Source organism: Neomonachus schauinslandi, chromosome 16, assembly GCF_002201575.2.
Source record: "Neomonachus schauinslandi chromosome 16, ASM220157v2, whole genome shotgun sequence".
Classification (NCBI taxonomy): domain Eukaryota; kingdom Metazoa; phylum Chordata; class Mammalia; order Carnivora; family Phocidae; genus Neomonachus; species Neomonachus schauinslandi.
The window spans coordinates 2,356,295-2,369,280 of NC_058418.1; the positions used below are offsets into that span (position 1 = coordinate 2,356,295).

General features: G+C 46.2%; 1 protein-coding gene across 4 annotated transcripts in view; it reads left to right on the forward strand.

The window, feature by feature from the left end:
* The window catches only part of LOC110573734 (zinc finger protein 787), a 182,790-nt gene that overhangs the window by 82,655 nt on the left and 87,149 nt on the right, over positions 1 to 12,986 (forward strand). Inside the window, exon 4 of one of the 4 annotated variants that reach the window (XM_044911291.1) lies at positions 11,390 to 11,437. The exons of 2 other annotated variants lie outside the window; for them this stretch is intronic. In XM_044911291.1, coding sequence (XP_044767226.1) covers positions 11,390 to 11,437 — 48 coding nt within the window. Of the gene's footprint in view, positions 1 to 3,014; positions 3,031 to 11,389; positions 11,438 to 12,986 lie in introns of all 4 variants that reach the window. One more of the 4 variants, XM_044911294.1, reaches the window with a different exon arrangement.

The window sequence follows — 12,986 nt, forward strand, 5'->3', positions numbered from 1 at the left end:
GCACCCCTTCCGTGGACTTCTTGCCCAAAACGCATAACCTCAACATAATCGTGAGACAATTTCAGACAAGCTGAGACTGAGAGACATTCTTCAGAATATCTGACCATTCTTTTTCGAGAGGGTCAAGGTCATGAAAGATTGGCCGACTCAGCCATGAGTTGTAAGGACTAATGGTAAGAGTGAGGAGATGTGATGACTCAGGGCAATGTGGGATCCTGGATTGGATCCTCAAATAGTAAAGGGACATTTGTGGGGAAACTGGTAAAATTGGAATAGGGTCTGTAATTTAGGTAGTAGTTTTGTAATGATGTTAAGGTCCTGGCTATCATTGCTGTGCTATTGTTGGGTAAGATGGTAACATTAAGGGAGGTTGGGAGGAGGGTGTTTGGGAACTCTAGTTTTGTGACTTTTCTGTATGTCTAAAATTACTTCGAAATAAAGTTTAAAAAAAAATCAATTGCTCTACAGAACTCTCCCATCTCAGTTAAGGGCAGCACAATCATCCAGCTGCAAAAAATATAAAGTGAAATGAAATGAAAAAATAAAATTATAGGAGTCTTTCTTCACTTCTCTCTTTCCCTAACCCTGGTTCCCCCCCAATCTATTCTTCATTAGGACCAAGATTGATCATTTAACCACACACACACACACACACACACACACACACACACACACACACCTAAATATGACACTCCCTTTCTGACAGCCTTGTAATAGCTTCCTTGTGATATCCACATCCTAATCTGACCCACAAGAGCCCTTGTGTGCTGGTTTCTGCCTCCTCTCCATTCTTACTTGTAACCATCCGCACCCATCATGCCCCTCTCCCCATCCACCATGCTCCAGAAACACAAGCTTCTCTAAGATCCATGAAGGGACCAATTGCCTTCCTGCCCCAGGGCCTTTGCATGTACCATCCCCCCCCAGACTGACTCCCTAACTCTGACTGGCTAGCTTCTTTTTTTTTTTTAAGATTTTATTTATTTATTTATATGAAAGAGAGACAGTGAGAGAGGGAACACAGCAGGGGAGTGGGAGAGGGAGAAGCAGGCTTCCCGCTGAGCAGGGAGCCAGATGCAGGGCTCGATCCCAGGACCCTAGGATCATGACCTGAGCTGAAGGCAGATGCTTGATGACTGAGCCACCCAGGCGCCCCTGGCTGGCTAGCTCCTACCCATCATCGGCATCTCCCCTCAGATGTCACTTATCCAGAGAGGTCTTCTCTCAATGGCCACACTGGGACGTGCTTATTTGTGTAACATGAGAATTCTGTGAGGATGGGACTCTGTCTGTCTTTTTCATCCACTGCATTCCCAGCATTGAGCACAGGGAACAAACCAGGAACTCAATGAATATTTGTGGAGCAAATGAGACAATAGGAACTCAGCATTGTGATGAGACTCAAGCGCTCTTTCCAACATGTGGTGTCCTTACATTGTAAAGATCTGGGGCCTCACTAGAACTCTGTGACCATAAAAATGTCAACTCCCAGGCACCAGGCACACATAACCGCATCGATGACACACAGAAATCCGATGCACTGGAGATGCTTATGATGCCCATTGGTCCGATGAGGACAGTCAGGCTTATTCAAGCAATGTCTCCCCACCAAAGTCACAAAGAGCCCGTGACAAAACCAGATGCAGATGCAGGTCTGTCTCCAAGGCAGTGCTACACTGGGGCTGTAGGGTTACAGGGCTCACCCACCCCCCATCTTGACCCGGGAAGAGGGAAACGAGGGTGTCTGCACCTGAAGCCAGCAGGAGTCTGGTCAGACCTCAGGAGGCTACCCGGAGCCAGCCACGGGAGCCTGGGCACTGTAAGCAGAAAGGAAGAGGAGAAGGGGAATGGGTGCCAACCTTACCTTCACGGGGAATGCAGGCTTCCGCCAGTCCCAGGAAAAGCAGAATCAGCAGGGGCATCCTCAGAAACAGCTTGCAAGTGCGCATAGTGGGGCGGGATCTGGGGTGGACGTTCTCCTTCCAAGACAGACAGGACTCTGGTCACCCACTGTCCTCCAGGACTCCCAGGGCCAAGCTACCCGCCCACGCATGCCCTTTCGCTGGCCCCATGCCCCTGCCACCAGCTGCTGACGCAGGAGCTGTTCTTCCTGCCTGCATTGCTTATTTATCTTAAAGAAGCACTCTAGATAAAATGCCCAGCATGATGCTTGCTGTCCTCCCTGCCTCCTTACCGTAGGGCCCTTGAGCTGAGTGTTTCCTTACATTTTTAAATGGTTGGCCAGGGGGGAAGACAAAAAAATAATATTCCACGGCAAGTGGAATTCTAGTGTCCACAAAGAACGTTTTATTGGAACACAGCCCATTCATTTGTGTCCTGCCGCGAGGACTGTCCTGCTCCAAAGTTGGAGGTGAACAGCCGTGACACAGACCATCTGACCCACAAAGCCGAAAATAGCCACTATCAGACTCTTGATGGAAAAGTGTGCCGACCCTGTCCTGGACAAATTGTGTAAGTTTCTGAAAACAACAACACAAGCAAACAAAAACACCTGTCATACTTCTGCCCCGAGATAAGTATTATTTTCACATTCTTGTGCATTTACATGTCCCTAACATTCACTGGCTATGTGCCCTGAACAACTTACTCAGCCACTTTGTATCTCAGCTTCCTCATCTATAAAATGGGTATAATGGTATTTTCAACCTCATTGGTGTTGAAAGATTAGTTGTGTATATATCTATAAAGCACACGGAATGGTGCAGATAGTCTCCCTGTATGTATATCAAGAATACAATATATGAACATATCATGATTATACATACATTTAATACATGATATATGTGATATGCATGCATATCTTTTTTAAAAGATTTTATTTATTTTAGAGAGAGAGTGTTAGCAGGGGGAGGGGCAGAGGGAGAGGGAGAGAGAGAGTCCCAAGCGGACCCCATGCTGAGCGTGGAGCCCAATGGGGGCTCAATCCTACGACCCCGAGACCATGACCTGAGCTGAAACCGAGAGTCAGACACCCAACTGACTGAGCCACCCAGACGCCCCTACGCATGTGTATCTTAAGAAGCGATCATTTCATGCATAAAGTATTTAAAGTGCTTTGTTCTTCATGCACAATGTGTACTGAGCATTTCTCCAAGGCTTCAAATATTCATTAACCATAAAGTTTTATGAGCAAAACTTTAAAATATTTTGCCATAAAAATAAAGCATATTATAAATAGATGGGGCAGAGGGGATTTTCGAGGCAGTGAAAGTCTTCAGCATTACACTGTAATGGTGGGTACATAACATGCATTTGTCAAAATCCACAGAACTATACAACAGGGAGTGAACCCTAATGTAACCATAGACTTCAGTTAATAATAAAGTATCGATATTCATTCATCAATTGTAACAAATGTACCACACTAGTGTAAAATGTTAATTATGGAGGAACCTGAGTGTCCAAGATCAAGGTGACAGCAGTCTGGGGAGGGGCCCTTCTTTGCTTGCAGGTGGCTGCCTTCTTGTAGTACTCTCACATGGCAGGGAGCAGAGAGAGGGAGCACAAACTCTCCGGTCTCTTCTCACGAGCACACTGATCCCATACATGAGGGCTTCACCCTCGTGACCTAATCACCTCCCCAAGTCCTCACCTCCTAATACCATCCCACGGGGGATTAGGATTTCGACACATGAATTTGGGGAGGACACACTGGGCCCAGAGCACATGCAGATGCTCAGAACAGCACCATCTGCAATAGCCGAAAAGTGGAAGCAACCCAAATGCCCACCGATGGATGAGTGGATAAGCAAATGTGGTCGGTCCGTATCCTGGGATATTATGTAACTATGAAGGTAATAAAGTACTGATGCGTGTTACAACATGGATGCACCTTGAAAACACTATGCTCAGGGCGAGCAGCCAGCACAGGAGACCACATATTCTATGACTCCGTTTGTATAAACATCTGGAATAGGTAAATCCATAGAAACAGAAAGTATGGTAGTCACCACTAGGGGTGGGGGCACAGGGGAGGGGAGTGAGTGCTGAGTGATAACGGGGTCCCCTTGGGGGTGATGAAAATGTTTTCAAATTTGGTACAGGGGACGGTTGCACAACATTGTGAATGTGCTAAATGTCACGGAATTGTATATTTAAAATAATTAACCTTAGGGTTAATTATAATTTAAGGTGTCTGACTTGGGCTCAGGTCATGATCTCAGGGTCCTGGGATCAAGCCCCATGTCAGGCTTCCTGCTCAGTGGGGAGCCTGCTTCTCCCTCTCCCTCTGCCTCTCCTCCTGCTCGTGTGTGCTCTCTCTCTCTCAAATAAATAAATAAAATCTTTTAAAAAACCCCTGACTTTATATTAGGTAAATTTTATGCCAACTAAAAAACACTTTAGGGGCGCCTGGGTGGCCCAGATGGTTAAGCGTCTGCCTTCGGCTCAGGTCATGGTCCCAGGGTCCTGGGATCGAGCCCCGCATTGGGCTCCTGGCTCGGCGGGGAGTCTGCTTCTCCCTCTCCCTCTGCTCCCACTGCTCATGCTCTCTCTCTCTCTGTATCTCTGTGTCTCAAATGAATAAATAAAATCTTTAAAAAAAAAAACACCTTAAGTGTGGAAAAATACATTAAAGGCTCTCAAAATGACAATCAAATATATTCCTGTATTACGAGAAAAAGTACACGCACAGTGACTGCTCATATTAAAATTCAACCGATTTAAAAATTAAACCACCAGCAGCAGCAGCACCAGCCCACCAGCTCTCTACAGAGAAATTAATGAAAACAGTTCAATCCTTCCATGCAGTTCCTGGAGCAACCCCAGGGCTTGATCACAGTGGGAGGGATGAGCGTTGTGTCCCCTGCACAGAGGCCGTTACTCCCACGAAGCGACACCCACTCGGGTGGTCGCAGCCCCAGCTGGTGTGACCTGCTTGGCCGCATCTACGCTGCTCTCACCAGAGCGGTCTGGCGTCCTTCCCCCAACCTCCAAAGAATCCCAAGTCCAATGGCTAGGTCCTGGAATCGACAACCCATTTCCTGGGCTCTGGCTGGCTCTCTGCTCAGTTTCTGCACAGTTGTTCTGGATGGAGGGTCCAGAGGAGTCTCTTGCCTCCCACTGAACATATGAGGGAACAATGAGTTTAAGAGGTTTGCCCAGAAGGCACTTGCAACGTGTAATGGGAATGAGCCAGACTGTGGAATCAGAAAGCTAGAGAACCAAGCCTCAGCGCCTCTACCTTCCAGCTCTGTGAACTTGGACAAATTATTTCTCCTTTTTGGTCCTCAGTTTCTGGAGAAGTAGAAATGGAGACATCACAGGAATAGCTAATACTTTTTAGAGCATTGGCTGTAAACGCAACACCCTTCTAAGTGTCTTGGCATCCAGTAACTCCTACAACCCTACAAGATCGGAACCATTATGGGCCCCATTTTATAGATGAGGAAACTAAGAGCCAGAGGGTGTAAGGTCAACACAAAATCACATACTAGTAATTGGAGGGACCAGGCTTTGGAAGCCGAGCATCTGAATATGCACTGCACGCTCTAACCAGCCCCTTCCAACAGAACTTTCTGCAATGACATGCATGTCATGCCCTGTCCCTGAGCTGTCCAACATGGCAGTCACACATGGATGGTGAGCACTTGAAATGACACCAATTCAAGAGGGGAAATGTACTTTTACTTTTTTTTTTTTTTTAAGATTTTATTTATTTATTCATGAGAGACAGAGAGAGAGAGAGGCAGAGGGAGAAGCAGGCTCCCAAGGAGCAGGGAGCCCGATGCGGGACTCGATCCCAGGACCCTGGGATCATGACCTGAGCCGAAGGCAGACGCTTAACGACTGAGCCACCCAGGCGTCCCTGTACTTTTACTTTTATTTCACTTTAACTCGTTTAAATTTATTTTATTTTTTATTTATTTATTTGAGAGAGAGAGAGAGCACATGAGAGGGGGAGGGTCAGAGGGAGAAGCAGACTCCCCGCTGAGCAGGGAGCCCGATGTGGGACTCGATCCCGGGACTCCAGGATCATGACCTGAGCCGAAGGCAGTTGCTTAACCAACTGAGCCACCCAGGCGCCCAACTTGTTTAAATTTAAATAGCTCCATGCGCTAGTGGCTACCATCTTGGATGGCACTGTTCTAAACCATTACCTTAAGCTGCCTCTCAGCCTTGTCAGACTACCTGCCTGGTGGGTTGTTGTGAGCCTCAAGAGAGAACCATATGAGGAAGCCATCCTCTCTGCACAAAGCAGACCAGATTGCAGAAGCACCAGGTCTAGCTCTAAACAGTTTATATTCTAGTGTAGCAAGACAAATGATAATACGACTTCAGCTACTGGTCATCGCTGCAAAGAAGATACATAAAATAGGGTCATGTGGCAGGGAGTGAGGCTGTTGGGGTGATGCTTTCGCCTGGAGTTGTCCTAGAAGACCTCACCAACATGTTGTCTTGGGTTTCGGTCTGGATGGGTGAGGATCTGGAGACAGCTTGTGCAAAGTCCTCAATGCAGACAAGAGTGGGAAGAATTTGAAGGACAGACAGACATGGAAGCCCACACTTTTCCATAAGCCTCTAGTGTCTCTTGTGCAGGAAGCTATGTCCAAATGATGCATTTTAGAAAAATTTGCTCACAGCAAGTCAGAAAGGGCAAAATTCCTTATGGTATTGCTTTTTTCTGTAAACCACAACTGAACTAAATCAAGAGCCAAAGACTAGTGGAAAATGTTCTAAAGATTTTTTTTTACTTATATCTGTTTGCTTAACTGCTGATGGAAATGATTTAATTTTAAAAAAATCTGTGAGTTTTTGAGACTGTAATTTGAAAACTTTCTTCCAGCTGATCAATGATCTAATCAAATGGATCCATTCACTGAATAAGGTTACAGAATGTGTTCCTTGATCAACCAACAAAAATAGCACGAAACAGATGTGTGTGTGCCTCCCCAGCAGGTAGGAGGACACAGGATTCTTAAAAACCCTAAAAAGCCCTAAAATACCATTTCATGATGTTTATTAATATTTATATTTATTTATGATATTTTGTGACCTAAAGTCAACAAACCAGTAGGTGGAGGAAGTAGGATTTGAACCCACACTCAACTCTCAGATCAACTGCTTGACACACTCCCAAATCCCAAATATGAAAATCCTTCCAAAGATGTTTTTAGCCCCTCAAACACATGAGTCTTCAGGCACTAAGATTTTGAACGTGCATGCCTTCATGCATTTCGCATGTTCTTCTCGCAGACGGGAAGGACAGAGGGTAAATTTGAGGCAGGACATCTGTGATAACCAGATCTGAAGGAGAATGTCTGCTGGACTGTGCAGATGAAGACCCCAGGGGAACCATCTGAGAACAGACAAAGCAGGGAGAGGGTAGGGTCAGAAGTGCAGGCTGGGAAGATCTGATGCTTCTCCAGTTACCTGTGACTACCCCAAACTCAGTGACTCAAAACAGCAACAGTTATTTGAGTGTCTGTCATGGTTTCCGAGGGTCAGGAATTTGGGGAGCATGCCCCTAGGGTCGTTCTGGCTCAGGGTCTATCATGCAATGACTGGAGCAGCTGGGGTTGGCCACCACCTGCCTCTCCATGCTGTCTTCATGTGGAATGGGCTGGTCGGGGCTTCCTCACAACATGGTGGCCTCAGGACAACGAGACAACTGAGGCCAGCTCGGGCCTTCAGTGCGAGTAAGGAAGAAGATGTATTATCCTTGTTGCCACGTTGTGTTGGACGGAAGCAAATCACCTCCCTGCCAGACACAAGAAGGACATGAGATCTGCCTCTGCACCAGGAACTGGCAAGTATAGAACATATGAGATGGGAGAGAGAAACCACCGTCCTTGAAAACCAAAGCGGATGCGTTTGTGTGTCTTTACCTCCATTTGGCAGGCGGTGGGGTCTTCACGGGCAGGAACTCTCTGGTTTCTGTCAGTCTCTCCAGTGTCCACATGGGTCTAGAACATGGGAGGGAGGTGCTTATATGTGTTGGAGCCTATCTAGGTGGTCCGAAGGGGGCTTGTGGAGAAGGTAAGATTGACCTGCCTGGAGACTGCACCTCTGTAACGCCCTAGGGATGGCACCAAGGGGCAGGTGGGGGCAAAGCTCTGGAAGCCTGCCAGAGGCTTGCAGAGTCTCCCAGGCCCGGGTCCAGGAAGATCAGGCAGTAAGGAAGACACAAGGATGGAAGGCAGCCTGCTTGCCCACCAGGTGAGGACGGTGGGCGTCTAATTTCTGCACACCAGCGATCTGTCTAGTACAGAAGGCACTCTGCAGCCCACGTCCCAGAAATAAGTGTTCCATGTCCTCCCGGTAACTTCTCCTGAGAACGTGGAGATCAGCCCTTGGGTTCATCTCCAGTGCCCCTCCCCGGGGAGTCACCTGCTTCCAGGAATATCCCTCAAAACTCTGCCATGTTCTCCATGCACATCGTCTGGCCTGACTCGGGCCACCCCCTCAGTTCCCCTGGTCCCCACTTCTCTACCCCTTAGTCCTTCCTCTGGTATCTGAGCCCATAAAGGCAATTCCCCCAACACACTCTGAGTTATCCGGGCTCATTAACGCGTCTGGAGATGACTGGCAAGTCTGGAGTGCACTCCCGGGCCCTACACCCAGGCATCCCGTGGACCCCAAGCCTCTCCCTGGACACCCCACAGACCTCACTGGCCACTAACAATGAGCACTTAATTTCCCTCACACCTGCTCATATTCACATAGTTCATATATATACACACCCATATATACGTCCATGTGGATGTGTACACACACGTTTGCATGTATGATGTGTGTATGTATCTATAAACACGTCTATCACACATACACACACACACAGGGGAAATATCAGAAGGACACACTCCACATATTAAAACTGCTTGTCTGGGCGCCTGGGTGGCTCAGTCGGTTAAGCGACTGCCTTCGGCTCGGGTCATGATCCCGGAGTCCCGGGATCGAGTCCCACATCGGGCTCCCTGCTCAGCGGGGGGTCTGCTTCTCCCTCTGATCCCCTTCCCTCTCGTGCTCTCTGTCTCTCATTCTCTCTCTCTCAAATAAATAAATAAAATCTTTAAAAAACAAAACAAAACTTCACAACAACCCCATTATATTTAAAAAAAAAAAAACAAAAAACTGCTTGTCTCCACGTGGTGGGATTATGGGCGGCTTTTTCTCCATTGCTCTTTCTCTACTTTTCAAAGGTATTCGATAAACACACTACCTTCATGATCAGAAGCTGAGGATGATCACTGTTTTTTTAAATAAGCAGTTGAAAGAAAACGGGCCACCCTGGAGGCTGGCAATCGACAGTGTTTTCCAGACCTTCAGAGTGAACTTTCTGAAGCAATTTAGCACCAAGACGGGCAGAAAGTGAGCCTCGTGCTCTGGGACTCATTAAAATCGCCTTAACAGCCCACACAGGGATCCTGAAAGTGAGGAAACCGTGCTCTTCATCTTTCCTGCCGGCTTATTAATGATGATTGCTCGTTCAACCCATCCCGCGGCTGCAGGAAAAACAGCTTCTCTTTTGGGGGGGGGCGGAGGGCGGTGTTGAGATGCCAAAGGGAAAACCCCTTGGGCCACAAGCAAGCAAGCTTTGGGAATAAATAAATTTGAATGCATTCGGGGCAATTAAAACTTTGAAATACCATGAGGAGAGTTACCTGGGGCTGCAATTAGGCAGCTTGCACCTGTGAATGCTGAGGCTGTTTTTGTTTTTCTCCGTTTGCCTGAGGACGGGAGCCAAAGGTGCTGGCGGGCATTTCTTATTCTCTGTGGCCTCCCGGAGGGCAAAGCGATCCCGCGTCCAAGTCAGCTTCCCTTCCCTGACCCCCGCCCCAGGTTCCCAGCTGGATCTTGACCACACTCAGGCTCAACATTTAGATACACGTTTGTGTATTTTTTCACTAAATAGTCACCGAAAGCTTTTAAACTAAAATAAACAAAAAAGTATCTCTACTGCTTCCAAAGGTAGCAGTTTTAAAAAGGCGGAGAAAGCTCAGATCTCCCTGCTCATCCCCCACTGCCATTCCCTCCTCACCGTAACCCGTTTGCAGCGGGTGTAGGTCTTTTACGTGCACGTGTAAATTTGCACACCTGTGTTACACCCCTGCACACACCTGTCGAATATGAAATGTGGGACACACCAGGTCTACAGTGAGGGAAACTGCATTTTCTTTTTTTTTTAGTTATCAGTTTGTTGGGGACTTTTTACCAGAGCCCTAGGTAAAGCTCTATCTTGTTCTTTCTCAGCGACTAAACACCTTCCACCCTATGGATGTGCCATGGCGCTCTCCATTCACCCCTTCAGCAGATATTTATGGAGCATATAACATATACCCAGTCCTGTGCTAGCGCCTGGGGATGTCGTCGTGAATAAAGAGTAAAAGACATATTCCAGTGGGATTACTTAATGGAATTTATTAAGTAGATTCTTTAAAAAAATTTTTTTTATTTGTTAATTTGACAGAGCGATCACAAGTAGGGAAAGCAGCAGGTAGAGGGACAGGGCAAAGCAGGCTCCCCGCCGAGCAGAGAACCCCACGCGGGGCTCGATTCGGGGCTCAATCCCAGGACCCTGGGATCATGACCTGAGCCGAAGGCAGACGCTTAATGACTGAGCCACCCAGGCGCCCCTATTTAGTAGATTCTAAAGTTCATGGAAATGCATTTCTTGAAACAGGGATATACCAGGGCTGAATCTCAACCTCCAAATTCTCGAAAGAAACCACACCAAAAAGAGTATGTGCTGGCTGAATGATTCCATTTGTTTAAGATTCTCAAAGATGTAAACTAACCTGCATGACGCAAAGCAGACTAGGGGCCAGCTGGGCCAGAGGGAGGGAGAGAACTTAGAGGCTCAGGTGGTGACTTTTGTGGAGGATGGAAATTGTTATCCTGGGTGTGATATGGCTTCACAGGTCTATGCAGACATCAAAATGCATTAAATCATAAACTGATAATATGTGCAGTTTATTGTACCTCAATTATACCTAAATAAAATTGTTAAATATATATATATATGTATGTATATGGGGAGGGAGAGGGAATCTTAAGCAGGCTCCTCACTCAGCTGATCTCACAACCCTGAGATCATAACCTGAGCCGAAATCAAGAGTCAGATGCTTAACCAACAGAGGCACCCAGGCACCCGGCCCCCAAAATATATTTTTAAAAAATCAGTTTTTGGGATGCCTGGGTGGCTCAGTCGGTTAAGCGTCTGCCTTCGGCTCAGGTCATGATCTCGGGGTCCTGAGGTCGAGCCCCACATCGGGCTCCCTGCTCGGCGGGGAGTCTGCTTCTCCCTCTGCCCGTCTATTCCGCCCTCCCCGCTCTCTGCTCTCTCTTGGTATGGAAAAGAATTGCCATACGTCCAGCAATTCTATTTCATGTATATACCTTAAAGAATTGTAGTCAGGGACTCAAAAAGATATTTGAGCACCCATATTTATAACAGCATTATTCACAGTGGCCAGAAAGTAGAAGCAACCCAAGTGACCATCAGTGGACAAAGGAATAAACAAAATGTGGGTTATCCATACAATGGAATATGATTCATTCACATGGCCCAACATGAATGAACCCTGAGGACGTTATGCTCAGTGATGTAAGCCAAACTGTGAAGCTGATGTTTAATGGTACAGAATTTCAGGTTTGCAAGATGAGAACAATTCTGGAAGATGGTTGAGTAACGATGCGAATGTACTTAAGACAGTACTAAACTGGCCACATGGTTAAGATGGAAAATTTTATGTTGTGTGTGTTTTACCACAATAAAAATTTTTGAAAAAAATATATGTTCATTTGAACCAATTCTGTTTTATTTTTCTGTTACAGTTTTTTTTTGTTTTGGTTTGGTTTTGGTTTTTGTGGAATAATTAACATGGAAGTAGAAGATGAGCCGGGAACATTTCTGTCTCTCAGTGTTGTATCCCTGCTATTTTGGCCAAAATAAGTAGCTCAAAATCTTTTCCTCTTTGGCATTCCACCTGTTTTTCTGAACACTTGATTCAATGATCAAGATAAATATTTTTCATTTTTATTTTTTATTGTCTTTCTGTTTTCTCTGAGTCTTTAAAAAATTCTTTCGAGGGGTGCCTAGGTGGCTCAGTCAATTAAGCGGTTAACCATCTGCCTTCAGCTCAGGTCATGATCCTGAGGTCCTGGGATCCAGCCTGGGGGGCTGGGAGGGCGGGTGCGGCCTCCCTACTCATGGGGAGCCTGCTTCTCCCTCTTCCTCTGCCCCGCCCCCACCACTCCTGCTCTCTCTCTCAAATAAATAAATAAAATCTTAAAAAAAAAATTCTGACATTAGGAGAAATAAGGCAATAGCTTAGCAATTTATCCTAGAATGTGTTACAATTAGAAGTATGTAAAATGACGATAATCTCGGTCTCATAAAACTGCATAAATAAATAAAACAGGTTATAATCTAATCAGAAGATCATTATTAGTGGGACGCCTGGGTGGCTCAGTCGGTTAAGTCGCCGCCTTTGGCTCAGGTCATGATCCCAGAATCCTGGGATCGAGTCCCACATCAGGCTCCTTGCTTGGTGGGGAGCCTGCTTCTCCCCCTGCTTGTGTTCTGTTTCTCTCTCTGACACATAAATAAAATCTTAAAAAGAAAAAGATCATTATTAGTAATCACAATTTTATCTCTGTGTAATACGTCAGGGTTAATAAAAACAATTTGTGTAACAAAGTATTTCGTGATGAGATTTTTTTCTTCACATTTTTATTTAAATTCCAGCTAGTGCACATACAGTGTAATATTGGTTTCAGGAGTAGAATTTAGTGATTCATCACTTCCCTACAACACCCAGGGCTCATCACAACAAGCGCCATCCTTAATGCCCATCCCCATGCAGCCCATCCCCCACCCACCTCCCTCCACCAACATGATGAAATTGAATATACAATCCTCGTAAGGGAAAACAACTGCAAACCACGTGAACTATACCCTACGAAGGGTCAAATTTGGTCCCACACTAACAGCAGAAAGATCTATTTTTTTAAGAGATACTGGT